The sequence below is a fragment of the Bos indicus x Bos taurus genome, chromosome 12 (genome assembly GCF_003369695.1).
Source record: "Bos indicus x Bos taurus breed Angus x Brahman F1 hybrid chromosome 12, Bos_hybrid_MaternalHap_v2.0, whole genome shotgun sequence".
Lineage (NCBI taxonomy): Eukaryota > Metazoa > Chordata > Mammalia > Artiodactyla > Bovidae > Bos > Bos indicus x Bos taurus.
This window is the reverse complement of record NC_040087.1, coordinates 18,007,453-18,022,985: the sequence shown is the minus strand read 5'-3', so window position 1 is coordinate 18,022,985 and position 15,533 is coordinate 18,007,453. Positions and strand designations below refer to the sequence as shown.

General features: G+C 33.8%; 2 protein-coding genes across 3 annotated transcripts in view; one reads left to right on the top strand and one right to left on the bottom strand.

The window, feature by feature from the left end:
* The window catches only part of RB1 (RB transcriptional corepressor 1), a 120,325-nt gene that overhangs the window by 22,497 nt on the left and 82,295 nt on the right, over positions 1–15,533 (bottom strand). The window lies entirely within an intron of this gene.
* LPAR6 (lysophosphatidic acid receptor 6) lies at positions 10,353–12,452 on the top strand. The gene has a single exon (XM_027557244.1). It carries the CDS (start codon positions 11,029–11,031, stop codon positions 12,052–12,054), a length of 1,026 nt encoding a protein of 341 aa, XP_027413045.1. The 5' UTR covers positions 10,353–11,028; the 3' UTR covers positions 12,055–12,452.

The following is a 15,533-nucleotide window of genomic DNA, read 5'->3' as shown; positions in this document are numbered from 1 at the left end:
GAAAATACTTAATGGAATATTTAACTTTTGAAAATTTATGTATTTGTATCTATAGCACTGCTTGCATTCAGGATTCAGAAGTTTACTCTTGGGTTTCAGGTAAGCTGTTTTATGTCACTGCTAACCTACTTAAATTAACTCTCAGCATAATCACTCTCTGGACATTTCACTCCATTTTGCCACTTAATCATGTGAAGGAAACCAGATTCTCCCTGTCAGCAATATTAGTATAAATCCCACTTAATAAGTAATATGGATAGAAAAAGTAGAAGTTGTAAGTCTATTCTACCTGATCTTTCATATTAACATACATCTAAAGCAAGAGTGAACGCCTCCAGAGAGTAAAGGACTTCAAGGCTATCAGGTCAAGGTATTCTTAAAAGAGATTCTGATTATCTAAGTAAGTACAAGGTCTCCAGTGCTAGTAGAAAAGTTAACAATAGGGGAAGTGGAAGACAGGAATTGCTATTGTTTTCTGGGCATTTTAAGAAATATTATTGGCCCTACATTACAGGAAATGTTTTTGTACTATCCTAAGCCAAATCATTATAAGACCATTTTACCTTGCAAAAGGAAATTAGAATACAAAACACAAAATTGTGGGCAGGCCTTGACCTGACAGTTCTTTCCCATTTAACTTCACTACTTCTTTAACACTGATATTTTTCAGAATTCTTCTGCTAATATATATGCTGGCTGAGCCATGATCATGAGTTTAGTTCTATCTCTGCTTACTCCTAAATCTATTAATACATTTCTGACTAAAACTACTCTTTCAAATTCCAGATCTAGTGCTTCCAACTAAACACCTCAGATGTCCGCACATATATGTGGCAAGTATCTCAAATGCCAACATGTTCAAATATTAACATGAACGTATTACCTTCACCACCAATCAGCTAAGACTTCTTCCATATCCTCTTTGGTTATCTGTTATCAATCACTTAATTACCCACAGAACAAGTCTTAGAATTACCCTCAGTGCCATCTCTGCACTTATCCTTTTGATTCATGTCAATTTTAACATATTTACACCTTCATATTTAAAACTGGTTTCTTGTACATAGCAAAGGGATGGGTCTTGTTTTTTATCCATTCTGAGAATCTCTGCCTTTTAATTGGAGTTTGGACTATTTACACTTAATGTAGTCATTGACGCGGTTAGTTTAAATTCTACATCTATTTGTCCCATTTGTTCTTTATTGCCTTTTGACAAACGTGCAAAAGCAAATCAATGGAAAAAGAATGAACTTTGACCTAAATCTCAAATTTGTAAAAATAAACTGGAAATGGATCATCTAAATATTAAATGTGAAGCTATAAAACTTTTAAAACATAGGGGAAAACCTTGGGGATCTAGGTTCTTAAGACTTGACAACAAAAGCATGATCCACAAAATAAAAAACTGATAAACGGCACTTTCATCAAAATTTAAAATTTTTGCCTTGAGAAAGACCACATGAAGGGAAGAGTCTACAGAAACTTTGAGAAATTATTTATAAGCCACATATCCAACAAAAGACTAGAATCTAGAATATTTATATATTCTAGAACTCTCAGTGGTAAAAAACAAACAAACCAACCCACAATTCAATTAGAAAATGGGCAAAGACCTGAAGAGATACTTCACCAGAGAGAAAACACAGATCACAAGTAAACAGAAAAAGATATTCAACACTATTAGCCATCATCCTGATGGGCAATGTAAATTATAATGTCAATGAGCTATCCTTACATGATCAGAATGGCTAAAAGAAAACTGAGACAATACCAAAAAATGGCAAGGATGCAAAGAAACTGGATCACCCATGTATTGTTGATGGTAATTCAAAATGGTATAACTGTTCTGGAAAATATCTGGGAGTCCATACAACACAATAATTACATGACTTTGCAACTGCACTCTTTGAGTATTTATCCAAAACAGTGAAAACTCATATGTTTATATAAAACCTGTACACAAAAGTTTATGGCAGCCTTACTTGTAATAGTCAAAAACTAGAATCAGCCCAGATATTCTCTAATATGTGTACAGTTAAAGAAACTGCAGTACATTCATACTATGAAATATTAGCAATAAAAAAGTATGAACTATTGATATATACAATATCTTAAATGAATCTCCAGAGACTCTGGCTGAGAAGATAATCCTATTTGATTTCATTTATATAACATTTTGAAATAAGAAAAATTTTAGACATAAAGGACAAATTAATAATGGCCAGGGGTTAGGGCAGGTATAGTCAGGCTAGAGAAATATGAATATAGTTTCTTGTGAGATGGAACTGTTCAGTTTCTTGTCTGTGAGGGTGATTATGTGAATCAGCACATCGTCCCCAGACAGGCTGCCAGGTAACTCTTAGTTGAGGGCTTTATGGTAAGTGAAATAAGTCAGACAAAGACAAATATATCTTCCATATCAGGGGATGTGGAACCTGTGGATATAGACGGTTGATTGGGCTATGCCATTTTATATAAGGGACTTGAGCATCCACAGATTTTGGTATCTGCAGGAGTGCTGGAGCCAATCCCTTGCAGACAAGGGTCGACTCTACAGTAAAATCTCACTTATATGTGCACTAAAATCAAGAGCTCACAGACACAGAGAACAGATTGAGGGCTGCCAGAGCCAGGGGGTGGGCAAAAAGGGGGAAGGGGATCAAAAAGTAAAAACTTCTAGTTATAAAATAGTCATGATAGAAGATACAGCAGGGTGAGTATAGTTAATAACACTGCAGTGAATATTTGACAGTTGCTAAAAGAGTAAATCTTAAAAGTTCTTATCACAAGAAAAAAATTCTAACTACATTTGGTGATGTGACTCACTGTGGTGACCACTTCACAATATATACAAATATTGGATCATTACGTTATACACCTGAAACTAATACACTGTGATAGGGCAACTGTATCTCAATTAAAAAACATTTTTTAACCTGGAAAATTATAAACAGCTGATTAGAATAGTAGAGTTATATCATCTGTTCACTTTTAAGCTTTTTTTGTTTCTCTTATTATTGCTAAGAACCTTAATAATATCTTTCCTACATTATAAATAAAAAATGTATTCCTAGAAAAACCTTAAACCTCACAGAATGATATCACATGTGTTTAGAAAGTAGCAGAGTTTAGTCAGAGAAAACTGAAGTCATGATTCCAGGTACAAGTAGGGATGGATAATGGTCATATGTCAGAAAATGACAGTAAGGCCAAGACTTGACTGTGAAGGACAGACATGGTAACCAGAATCTGAAGGTAGATTCAAACTTAGGGTACTATGTTATCAAGGAAAAAAAGGCAAGGGGGATAGAACTACCTTTAAGATCCCAGATGCTCATTCAACCATACGTAGGATAATTAACAGAAGTCAAGAAAGCTAACCTAGTTGTGCCTACTTCAAAACATACCAACAAACAAAAGCACAATGTTAAAGTTGAGTCAAGCTTATTTAGTATCTTACTGAGGACTGTAGGCTGGAAGAGGTCACGGGGGAGGTCGGTATATACCTGCATTCGGTGAAGGTGAATCTTGCAACCAAGCATCCATCTGGGTAGAAGGTTAATGGTGTCAGTGCTTTTCTAAGCACGGAAAGATGCAAGAATCCAGGTTCATAAAAAATTTCTCCTGAAAATGCCTATCAGAAGGCCTCTTCTGCCAGTTTTCCCAGAGCACATTCTGCCCTGAATTCCTTTCAGGGAGTGCTAAACTTCAGTGACTGCACTGACCAAGGACTTAATTCTTGCAGAAACTGCTAGCAAGAGACATTTTTTAGTTGGCATTTGTATCAACAAGTTAATACAGGTTGTCAAATGTCACTGCTTTATTGGAAAACTGAACTCAGCAGAAGAAAATTCAGTCCCTTGAGGTAACAGGGTACTAGCCAAAGCACGAAGAGAAAAAGATAAAATAACAACTGCACAGGGACACAGAAGTCAGGGTAGATCTGACTTGAAACTGAACTACTGACCTGGGGCTCTTTTGATAGTTAAGTCTCCTAGAAGCATTTAGCTTGAAGAACACTTTCAAGTAGCCACAACCAAAACAATACAAAGCTCCCAGTTTATGATGTGCCATGCCAAACAAAAATCAGAAGCAGACACACAGAATTTCGTCAAATTTAAACACTATCTAGAGATTTCCAATTGCCATGAAAATCTTGGGGACAGGAACTTGGTGAGTAAAGTCATGGAAGATAAAGCTGGGAAATAGAGACTGAGGAGAGCTTTTTATAAGATTGTTTCTCTTAATTCTCCCTCCAACACAGCATTGTAAAGCAGTTATCTTCCAGTTAAAAATAAATTTTAAAAAGAGATTGTTTAATAGTTAAAGGGTAATTTTTAAGACAGCTATGTGATTTATTCTTCACTTCTTTCAAGTGTTCCTTCAAATGCCCCCTCATCAATGAGCCCTTCCTAAAACTCTCTACATAGAACCTCCTTTTTCCTAATAAATGTAGTTTTTTTTTTTTTTCAGACAACTTATCACCATATGTCCTACCCTTCCTATAACTCTCTACTAGAACCTCCTTTTTCCTAATAAACGTAGGGGTTTTTTTTCCAGAGAACTTATTACCATATGTCTAACCATACAACTGTTTGCTTATTGACTGCCTGTATTCCCACAGTAAAATATAAGCCCAGGAATTCTCTTTCGTTTGCTGCTATACTCCCAACACCTAGAAGAGTTCTTGGCACACAGTTTGCACTCAGTAAATATCTGTTCCTGAATGAACAAATAAATACAGCATACCAGAGATAAAGATAGCATAACCAGGAAAAATAATTTAAATGTGCTTATCCTAGTTCCCTATCCATATAACCAGGACAACAATCCAGCAATCTTTCTCTTGTTTTGATCAGTCTGAAACAGTTCGTTCTTGTTTAACTGAAAACAACAACAAAACAAAAGGTTTGGCTTTAAAGGGGGCCCTTTTGTAGTCAGTCCTTCCGGTCTTTTGTTTGTAACCTTTCTGAGGCAGCACTGGTAACAGCTGGTATTGACAGGAAGTCCTCAAAATTCCCAAGAATGTGAAATCAGTTGATTAAAATGAACACACTGGCAAACCAATAAAAAGAAGTGACCATGAAAATTTTGTTCTGGGAATGGATTAGTAGTGGCTTAGAATCTTAGTGATTAATTCTTCCATATGCCTTTGCATTTAATATATGTTAAAGAGAAAAATCTTTTCCTTTGAATTTTGGCTTGGTTAGGCTAGGTTAAAAGCAAAACATCTACATTAATGCTTAAAGTCAAATGTATTTCTGCTTTTAAATGTATTTGCAATCATGTTCACAGTATTAGATCTTAAAAATACATCATTCGTTAAAAAAAGGAAAGAAAGAAATGAAATGTATATACTCATTGCCCTTCTAGGAATTTAGAATGAAACTAGTTATGAGGCATTCTTCAGAGAACTGAGGAGACAATCACTCAAATTATCTTCTGTGTTTTTGGTTGAGAAAGACATGACTATTCTAGTGAGACTACTGCTGTTTTTGTTGTTTTAGTCACTAAGTCACATCCAATTTTCTTGCAACCCCATGGACTACACTAAGACATTATTATCAGGCATGGCTCTAGTCATCAAGTCTTGAAATTTGAAACTTATTCAACTTTAAAGGCTAGCCTTCTCTAGACATCATCTGCTCTGGATGCCCTTTAACTGACTTGATTGACTCTCATCTCCATATTGTACAAAAGCTATTGTTATACTCTATATTACAAGTATTTCCTTGTTTTTTTTTAACCTAATTCAGTTATATGAATATAGTTTAAAAGTGAGACACTTTAAGTATCGTGGAAGTAGAGAAGAGGAATTGATGAGATTGAAAGGCCTCACAGAAAAATGGGATAAAGTTTTAAGAGGGGCAGATGAAGGAATGGGGAGCAGGAAGATAGGAAAAAAGGAGGAAGGGAACAACTCAAGTGTTAACAGTGATAAACATGCTCACCCAAGTAAAGTCTTACACCACATTCTTGCTTCTCTTTACTTCATCTCTTTGCTTGAACCTGCTACAACCATCATTCTTATACACTTTTACTTTGTTATAAATCACCATCCATTAGCTTTTAAATCTTTCTTCTAATCCCACCCATCCCTATAAGCTGGTCGCACCGTTTGAACTTGCGTAGATGACTCTTGCTCCAGTAAAGAGTAACATAAAGTGTTATGTGTCTGCAGTAATAACAGAAAGGTGAATCATTTTCAAATGATATCAATTATCACAAATTTAACAAATGTTCCTGTTAGGCTAAAATATTTTTTATATAAAACAAATATATTCTATCAACATACGTTATAAATGTTCTTTTTTCAAAGTGAGGAAGTTTTGCTTCTAAATCTAAATAGAAACTATCATGGAAAAATCTAAAATGAGAAAACTTTGGCTTTTTCCATAGGTGTAAATTTGAGATGGAAAAGGACCCTGAAGAATAACTTCTCATCAAGGCAAACATTTCTTGTATTCAAAATGAATAAAATAAATTTAGAATGTTTTTCTTACATTTAAAAACTTAACTGTCTCACACTCTCTTTTAAACTTGAATATATTTATTTCACATACTTTCTCATTCAATTTTTTGCATATATTTGGACTATCTTAATCTTCCAACAAATAATACATTTTCCCAGAACCAAAATTTGACATTGGGCGGTTTTCCCAAATTGAGAGTCAACAAGAAATGGCATACCTTCTACCATTAGATCATAATTTGAAGTGGTTCATGGGTAAAGATTCACAATGTATTTCTGAGATAAAGCAAATTTCTTTCTTTGACATCCGGGACTGTTTTCTTTCACTAAATGAAAACTATGCAATCTACTTTATTTTCCTTTTCTCCCTTGTGCCAAATGCAGCAGCTTCCCCTCACCTAGATTTTTCTGCCCTTCCCATTCTTCTCTTTCCCATGGTGTATTATTTTTTATTCTTTTACTAATGTGTTCAAAAATTTATGTTTTAAGATTTTTATTTTTTGCTTTTGCAAACATTTATTGCATTCAAGAGGAATAATTTTTAGAATAATGGATATGACTAATATTCAGAATAATTTCTCTCACATTTCTCACATTTAAAAACTTTTAACTGTGCCACACCAACTCCCTTTTTAAACTTTTAAAATGTAGGCATAATTTACATAAAATAAAATCTTAAATATTTAGTTCTATCAGTTTTGACAGTTTTAAAATTATAACCTGCTTTAAGTCCTTTTTGGATGAAATGAAAGGTATAAATGAATAAATAATTAGTTGATTCATTCATAACTTGATCTATGACTATCTGGCAGGGTAAACTGGTAGGACTGGAAATAAGACAAGTAAGACACTACAACAACCATATAGATAAGAGCAGCGGGGTCAGTTTAAGAAGACAGCAGTGAGAATAAAGAAGGTACAAGATAAAACTGATATTACCATTAAGGCTAGAAATAACCAATATGAACCAATATGAAAAAACAGAAAGGAAGAATAGCTGAGGAGCCCACTTTACACATTATTTGTTTATAGCGGTGTTCAAGAAAGCCTATTTTGAATCAGGCATGAAAAAGTAGAAGACCCCCTAGAGAAGGAAGGGGCAACCCACTCCAGAATTCTAGCCTGGGAAATCCCATAGACAGAGGAGGGTTACAGTCTGGTGGGTTACAGTCCACAGGGTCACAAAAGAGTCCGATATGACTTAGCAACTAAACAACAACATTAAAAAGTCAGATTTCTTGCCTTCTCACAACCACAGTTATGGCAGAAATTTAGTCAAGAACTCAAAAGTTACTCAAATCCTTACAAGTTAACAGAATCCTCTCTCAAACTGATAACAACAAAAAAAAAATAGTTATACAACTAAAACACAACTATATCATTACTAGAGTGATAAATAATATATATACTTTGAAGGCTAGCTAGTTACTGACCTGACTTCTTCATAAAATAAAAATTTGAAAAGTGATGAGAAAAGTGAAAGGTAATGAGATTCATAAAATTTCAAATCAGCTCTTAAAAAACCCATATAAGAAACCAAGAGATTCCCAGATTTAACTTTGAGAAGTCTGTTGCTGTTCAGTTGCCCAGTTGTGTCCAGCTCTTTGCTACCCCACGGACAGCAGCACACCAGGCCTCCCTTCAGGAGCATACAGATCTCATAATAAACTGTTTGGTCTCCTAAGTCTGTCAAAACAAAAGCACCTATTAAATATACTCGAGTACTTAGACTTATTTAACTGCCTTTGTAAGTAGTTATTTCACAATTTTCATATATTAATCTAAGGAATTTTAAAGTTGTCTAATTTCACTTTGATTCCTTAATTAGAAGTCAAATTAAATATTTTGAAACATCTAGCATTCAATGATCTTCCCATTCAAACAGTCATTCTGCTGTTGCTCTTCCTCAGTAGAAACAATTCTCAATAAATACCAGTTTATCAGTATAATTCATGCCTCAGTAAACATGTGAGTATCTACTAAGGGCCAAGCACTGTGTAAAACTTGGAAATACAAACTTATACTAATATACTGATAATAACAAAGTTTAATTCAATGAATAGTGATCTATCCATTTTTAAGCAAATGAAACATGAAAAAACTACAAATGAACAGTTAACTAAATATTAAGTCAAGTGAATAACATCAGTATGTGGAAGAATATTCCAATGTCTCATTAGTTCATTTTATCGGACAATGCCATATTCAAAATGAAAGGAAAAGCAAACAAGATCAGGGCATATAACTGATTATATTTCATTATTTAACGATATACCTAAAAAGATTGTCAATTTGAAAGTAGATTACTGAGAAACTGTAACAGAAATTTTTCCCCAATGAGAATACAAACTTATTAACTACTCTCCTTATTACTGTTCACTCTAAGTTTCCACCTGTCTTCTTTTATGAACACATACTGCCTCTCTTCCATACCAATGTGATACAAAGAAATTCAGCCTTCTAAAGTTCTAAGTTTATTGAGTGCAAGTAATATTCCTATTTTTTTGTGTGTCACTTGATTATAAATTTCCTAGTCAAAACAACAAAAACAGACTATAATTCAGGGGATATTCATCAACAAACAACAAAAGTTGCTGATCTTGGTGAGAGTGCAGTCCAAATTAAAAAGGTTAAAAATCAGCATAAAACATGCTGCAAAATCAGTTTTAAATTAGCTACGTAATTCATCAAAGAAAAATAAATTGCTCTTAAATTTCCTTCACTGATACCCTAAAGGAAGAATTTCAGCCCTTCTACATCTAGTAAAAACGGCAATATAAAATAAGAAAAAATAAGAAAATGTGTCCATAGATTGTGATATCATCACTCTTTGAGGAAGTAACATCTATATTCAACTACCCCTTTCCCACATATACTTTCTTCTGATTTCTTTGGGCTTTAAAAATGAGTACACTTTAAATATACAGCGAGAAAACACTCACAAGAGCTTTTAAACGAAAACAAAATCTGACCCATAGTCCAATATATAGTTAATGTCATAAGAAATGGGGTAGAGGGAGGGCTGGTGGCGGGGCGGGGGGAAGGTGCTTAAAATAAAATTCTGAACCTAAAATTTAGCCAAGTAGTGTAACTTTTATTTTCCAAAATTTATTTCAAGCAATATAGGGAAAAAATATCTTTGTTTACAAAGATGCAATTTTGTTCTATAAGCTTAATACTACACACCAAACAGAAACATTTTAGAATTTATTCTTTAGTAAAAGTGATTATTAAAAAAAAATGGAAGTGCTATAAAATATTAACTTAAGTTTCTAGAAAAGAGGAAAGAATGTGAGAAAAATGTTTATGAAAAAGTAAAGAGATTCAGGATTGGAGCCATTCACAACCATGGCAATTAAATTAAATCTTGAGGAGCAATTATGGAAAACAGAAGCCAAGGGTGGCAAAATTTGGGTCTCTCAACTCAAATCCTTTTTACGACTAAAAATGAAATTTCTCTCTTTTACAGCCAACAGATTTTTTAACGTTATATTAAGTTACCACCAACAATTTCAATCTATAAATATACCTACACATTTTAGTTCCCCCCAGCCCCCAAAAAGTCTAATCCCAAACACAGAAGCAATCACATACAGATTTTTTCCCTCTCTCTCGATTACTACCAAAAAGAAATAAAGAATTTTTTAAAAAACCTCCTTGAGAGGTAGCCAACATTCCAGAAGGCATTTCTGCAAAAAAGGAGTTAAAGGGCAGACTGCTTAATTAAACAGTCAGAGGCCCTTTGCAAGCCTCCTAGGTATATCCCCAGCAGATAGGGTATCAGATTAAAGGAACTGCAAACAAACTGGGCAGAAACCTTTCTTTGTTCAAGCCCAGCCTCTTCTTCCTGTGATGTCACATTACAAATCAAGCAAGCCTCTCTTTTTCTCTTCAGAGAAAGCCCGTCTCGCAACACAGCTGGCAACTGAGGAAAAGGCCTCCAAGTCAGCAGGAGCAAACACGCTTAGGAATTTATTTCGGAACCTTTGAAAGACTCCTCTGCTTACCCCATCTGGGATCCACTGCAGGAATACCGAAAAGGAAAACTTCATTTAAAAGGTGTAAGAAGTAAGTGAGATTGAACTGGGAATGTTTAAGTCTCAGAAACTTTGCACTGAAAAGCAAAATGTGATTGCTAACTTCAGCTTAAACATTCTGCAGCATAAAGAAACTTTCATTTTGGAATATTCATCTTGACCACGGAAACAGAAGTTTACAGGATGAGGAGTTTTACTCTGTGTCAGAACACAGTTTTTATTTAAACTTTATAATCCAATGGATTGGCTTCATTGTGTTTTTAATACGAAGCCCTGGGATCACAGATTTTCTGGAAACTCGAAAATGAACATTTTTTCTTGTTGAAGAATCAAGTGGAAACTTTATAGCAACAAACTTCATGTTTCTTTTGGAAGAAAAAGAAATATTTGTAAAACCTTGCAAAGATCCAAAGGATTTGCAAATACATTGGAGGTTACAAAGTAGTCACAATCTGAGTATCAAAGGAGACTGTTGCTGACCAAAGGACTTCAACACTGTAAACTGGACGTGCCTTTATAATGGTAAGCAATAACAGCTCTGACTGCATATATAATGACTCCTTTAAGTACACCTTGTATGGGTGCATGTTCAGTATGGTGTTTGTGCTTGGGTTAATATCCAACTGTGTCGCCATATATATTTTCATCTGTACTCTCAAAGTGCGGAATGAAACAACAACATACATGATTAACCTGGCAATGTCAGACTTGCTTTTCGTTTTTACTTTACCCTTCAGGATATTTTACTTTGCAACAAGGAACTGGCCCTTTGGGGATTTACTTTGTAAGATTTCAGTGATGTCCTTTTATACCAACATGTATGGAAGCATTCTGTTCTTAACCTGTATTAGTGCTGACCGGTTTCTGGCCATCGTCTACCCATTTAAGTCGAAGACGCTGAGAACTAAACGAAATGCAAAAATTGTTTGTATTGCTGTGTGGTTAACTGTGATGGGAGGAAGTGCACCAGCAGTTTTTGTTCCATCTCCGGGCAGCAATACTTCAGCAACCTGCTTTGAAAATTTTCCAGCAGCTACATGGAAAACCTTTCTCTCAAGGATTGTAATTTTCATAGAAATAGTGGGGTTTTTTATTCCTCTCATTTTAAACGTAACTTGTTCTAGTATGGTGCTGAGAACTTTAAATAAACCTGTAACATTAAGTAGAAGTAAAATAAATAAAACTAAGGTTTTAAGAATGATATTTGTACATTTGGTTATATTCTGTTTCTGCTTCGTGCCTTACAATATCAACCTTATTTTATATTCTCTTATGAGAACACAGACATTTGTCAACTGCTCAGCAGCAATAGCAGTAAGGACTATGTACCCAATCACTCTCTGCATTGCCGTTTTAAACTGTTGCTTTGACCCTATCATTTACTATTTCACGTCGGACACGATTCAGAATTCAATAAAAATGAAAAACTGGTCTACCAGGAGAAGTGACTCCAGATTCTCTGAAGTTCAAGGCACAGAGAACTTTATTCAACATAACCTACAGACGTTGAAAAATAAGATACCTGATAATGAATCTACAATATAAGCTGTCTGAAATAAGAACACCAGGACTTTACTGGGACAGAACCTCCAAGGTCCTTCAACTGTGAAAAGTGTTTTCCTGGACAACAATTTTTCCACCTCAGAAAGAAAATAAACATGTGGACATTTTAAAGTTTTTAGTATTAAAAAAGTATTTGATGTGTTAAGCATTAAAATGTATTCTGTTCTTGTATACACTCAGTTTTATTTTTCTGAGCCACTTTGATTTGTACCTTTCTCTTCATTAGAAAAAAAAATCTCTAGAAAAGTTGTTCAAAATATAAAAGTAATCATGATTTAAGTCATGTGATAACCATCTGTATGGTCTTTGAATATCACAGTGATTTTATACTAAATAATTAACAAATATTAAAATTTTCATTTAAGTGTTTAATACCTTTATTCAATATACACCTAATTTTGATTTCAGTCTTAATTGAAACGACTAATCATGTTTCTTAAACTATAATAACATAAATGAGAAAGAGTCATGTAAAGAATCTATAAGTGTCTTTAGAGTATTTTTCAAAAACGCAGTAAAAATGCCTTCTGTAGAATGACACACTGACACTACTTGAGGATGTCCAACTCTTACAGATAATATTTAGGATTTTGTCTTGGTGTGCGATTTGTAAAAAGCAGATACTGTATATATAGAATAGTACACTTTAAAATTACTCTTTTGATTCATTTTCTTCATTTAACAGCACTCAATTTAAAAAACGATATATGCCACAAAAAGTGATGTGGAAACCAACAAAATGTTATTTTGCTAAGTAAATTTTAAAAAATACTACTACAGGTATATTTTAAAGGCATATTTATGTCACAATAAGTAACTTGTTTTTTAAGTATTTTAGATCAGAGAAATAACATATAATACTTGACACTTAAGACAGTGATCAGTACATATGTTTTGATCATTTAAGCCAAACAAATTTTTAAACGTCTAGAAATTTGTATTTTCCCTTTACAGTCAATTAGAACTTTTCTCCATATAGAATTCTAGGTTTACAATCATTATTTTTCTGAACTTTGGAGGCCTTGATCCATCTTTCTTTAAATTGCAAGGTTGTTAAGTCAAATATTGAATAGCTGAAGAATATTATTTCAAGTAGACAAGATGTTATTGTATGTCAAAATAACTTGTGAAGTAAGGATATAGGTCCTTCCATAAAAAGTAGCAAAACTAGAGGGTCAAATAACTAAGTACAATTACATTCATTTTACTAAACATAAATAAGGTATCACGTTGAGCTAAAGTTTAGATATGAAGCACTATCTACACTGAAACGCTTTCATTTTCCAACATATCTTTTCTTTCCTCAAATTCAAGCAGTTTTCCAAAGTTAACTAAAAAAATTATTTATTAGCATTCAATCTATCTGATTTTCACATTTTCAATCTTTCAAGTCCTGAATACAAATTTGGGTAAACAAAACACTCTTTGTTTTAAGGTTTAAGTTTGAATTTTGCTGTTTCTGGGTTTGAGTTGCAATGTTTCAAATAAATCATAGAAGTAAGCTAAATAAATTCATTTCAAAAAAAATAACAGTGGAGGATTTTCTTGTTAGTGAGTGATAGTCTCCTTCAAATGAACCTACAACAAAATAAACCCTTAAAAAAGAAAACTAGTGAAGAAATTAAACGTAGCTCTTTATATGCCAAGAGAAGTATATATGTTATAAAGATGTTTTCTTCAACTGACCCTGAAGTACCTTTATTTGATACCATTCTTCAGAAAAAACAAATATATTTAGCACTCTAAACATATAATTTTGAGTTGGAAAGCAACTAACAATTTAATAATACAGAAGAAAGGTGCAGAGTTTGTAACTGAGATTTCTCAGTTTTCTTGGATTAAGTATCTGTGAGCAAGACCTCAAAAGCATTCGTATTATTTTAAAATATAAGCAAAAATAGTCATCAGATAGTTGTTACTACTGGAGAAATTTTTGTTGCCTGCTTGTCAACAGGAAGATGAATCAAAAAATTTATAAGATTCTCCTTGAATACATAACAGACAAATATTAGTTTTCCTCAATTACAGCTTCAAATCCTAGGTAAATCTTAACTACAGGGACAAAGAGGGTACAAAAGTTATTTTTCTCTGTTGGTTTTGCATTTTTAAGTAAATTATACATTCAGAGGGTTATCTCTTTCCCTTTTACCCAGAAAATCTGTATTAAGAAAACTCAGAATTTACTTTTTGTTTCCTTAGAATGACCATACTAGCCCCTCTCCCCCCAAACTGCCCACTGTTTTTTACATCTTTATAAAAGAGTAGATGATTAATCTTCCTTTCCGTATTAAAGTAAAAGAAGTAAGATGAAAAGTTTTGAAGTGTGTAAAACCACTTTCCAACATCCTAAGGATTGATTTCAAACTTAGAAGTGATCTTTTCTAAGCAAATCAACCAAGTAGCTTGTTTAACAAAAGAATGTATGAAAATATATGTATTATATCCACAGAAAATTAAAAGGAACTTAAGGCACTACTTTATCAAGGAGTTTTATCTTCATATCCTGCATTCAAAATACTGAGAGTCAATCTGATGTATAAACCTCAATTATGGGATTGGTATTGAAAGAATTAGTGACTCACTTGAGGAATAGAAAATGGAAGATCAGCAAATTTCATAAACCCAACTGAGAAACATTTAACTTATAACTGGTATGCAGCTAGCAAGAATCTGAGGCAACTGCAATTTTAGACCTCTGATGAACAAGGTACCCAGTCTTTCGTCACTGTATTAACTTCTGCCCTGCGGACTGATCTTTATTTACTATCTCCCAACACTCAAGACTTCCCTGGTGGCTCAGAGGTTAAAGCATCTGCCTGAAATTCATGAGACCCGAGTTCGATCCCTGGGTTGGGAAGATCCCCTGGAGAAGGAAATGGCACCCCACTCCAGTACTCTTGCCTGGAGAACCCCATGGAGGAGGGAGCCTGGTAGGCTACAGTCCATGGGGTCCCAAAGAGTCAGATATGACCGAGCGACTTCACTTTCACTTTCAATACTCAAGAACTTTTTAATACCTGCATGCCACATCCAACCCCAGATATCACAAATGAGGGAAGATATGACCCTTTTATATATAACTTTTTATAAACAGTGCCTACTAGTAGATGAATCTTAAGGAAATTCTAAGGGAAATTATTTTTAAAAAGTTCTTTTGAGCTGTCCTGAAAACCAAATAATCCACTTATGACTTTTAAAAAATAAACTCCAAATCTAAAAGAATGAATGGATAAATGTAAAGACACAGAACATATTTAAATCAACCAGAATATTTAATGATCAACAATATTTCTTAAATAGCAACATTTTCCAGAGGTCAACATTACACTATCCTAAAATCACTAGTTCTTAAATTTCTTTTATCTCATTTTTTTCATGACGTCTGCTACCAATTTTTTTGACAGTCAATTTTGTAAAAGTATAAAGAATATCACTTAAACAGGGCAATAAACCAGGATAAT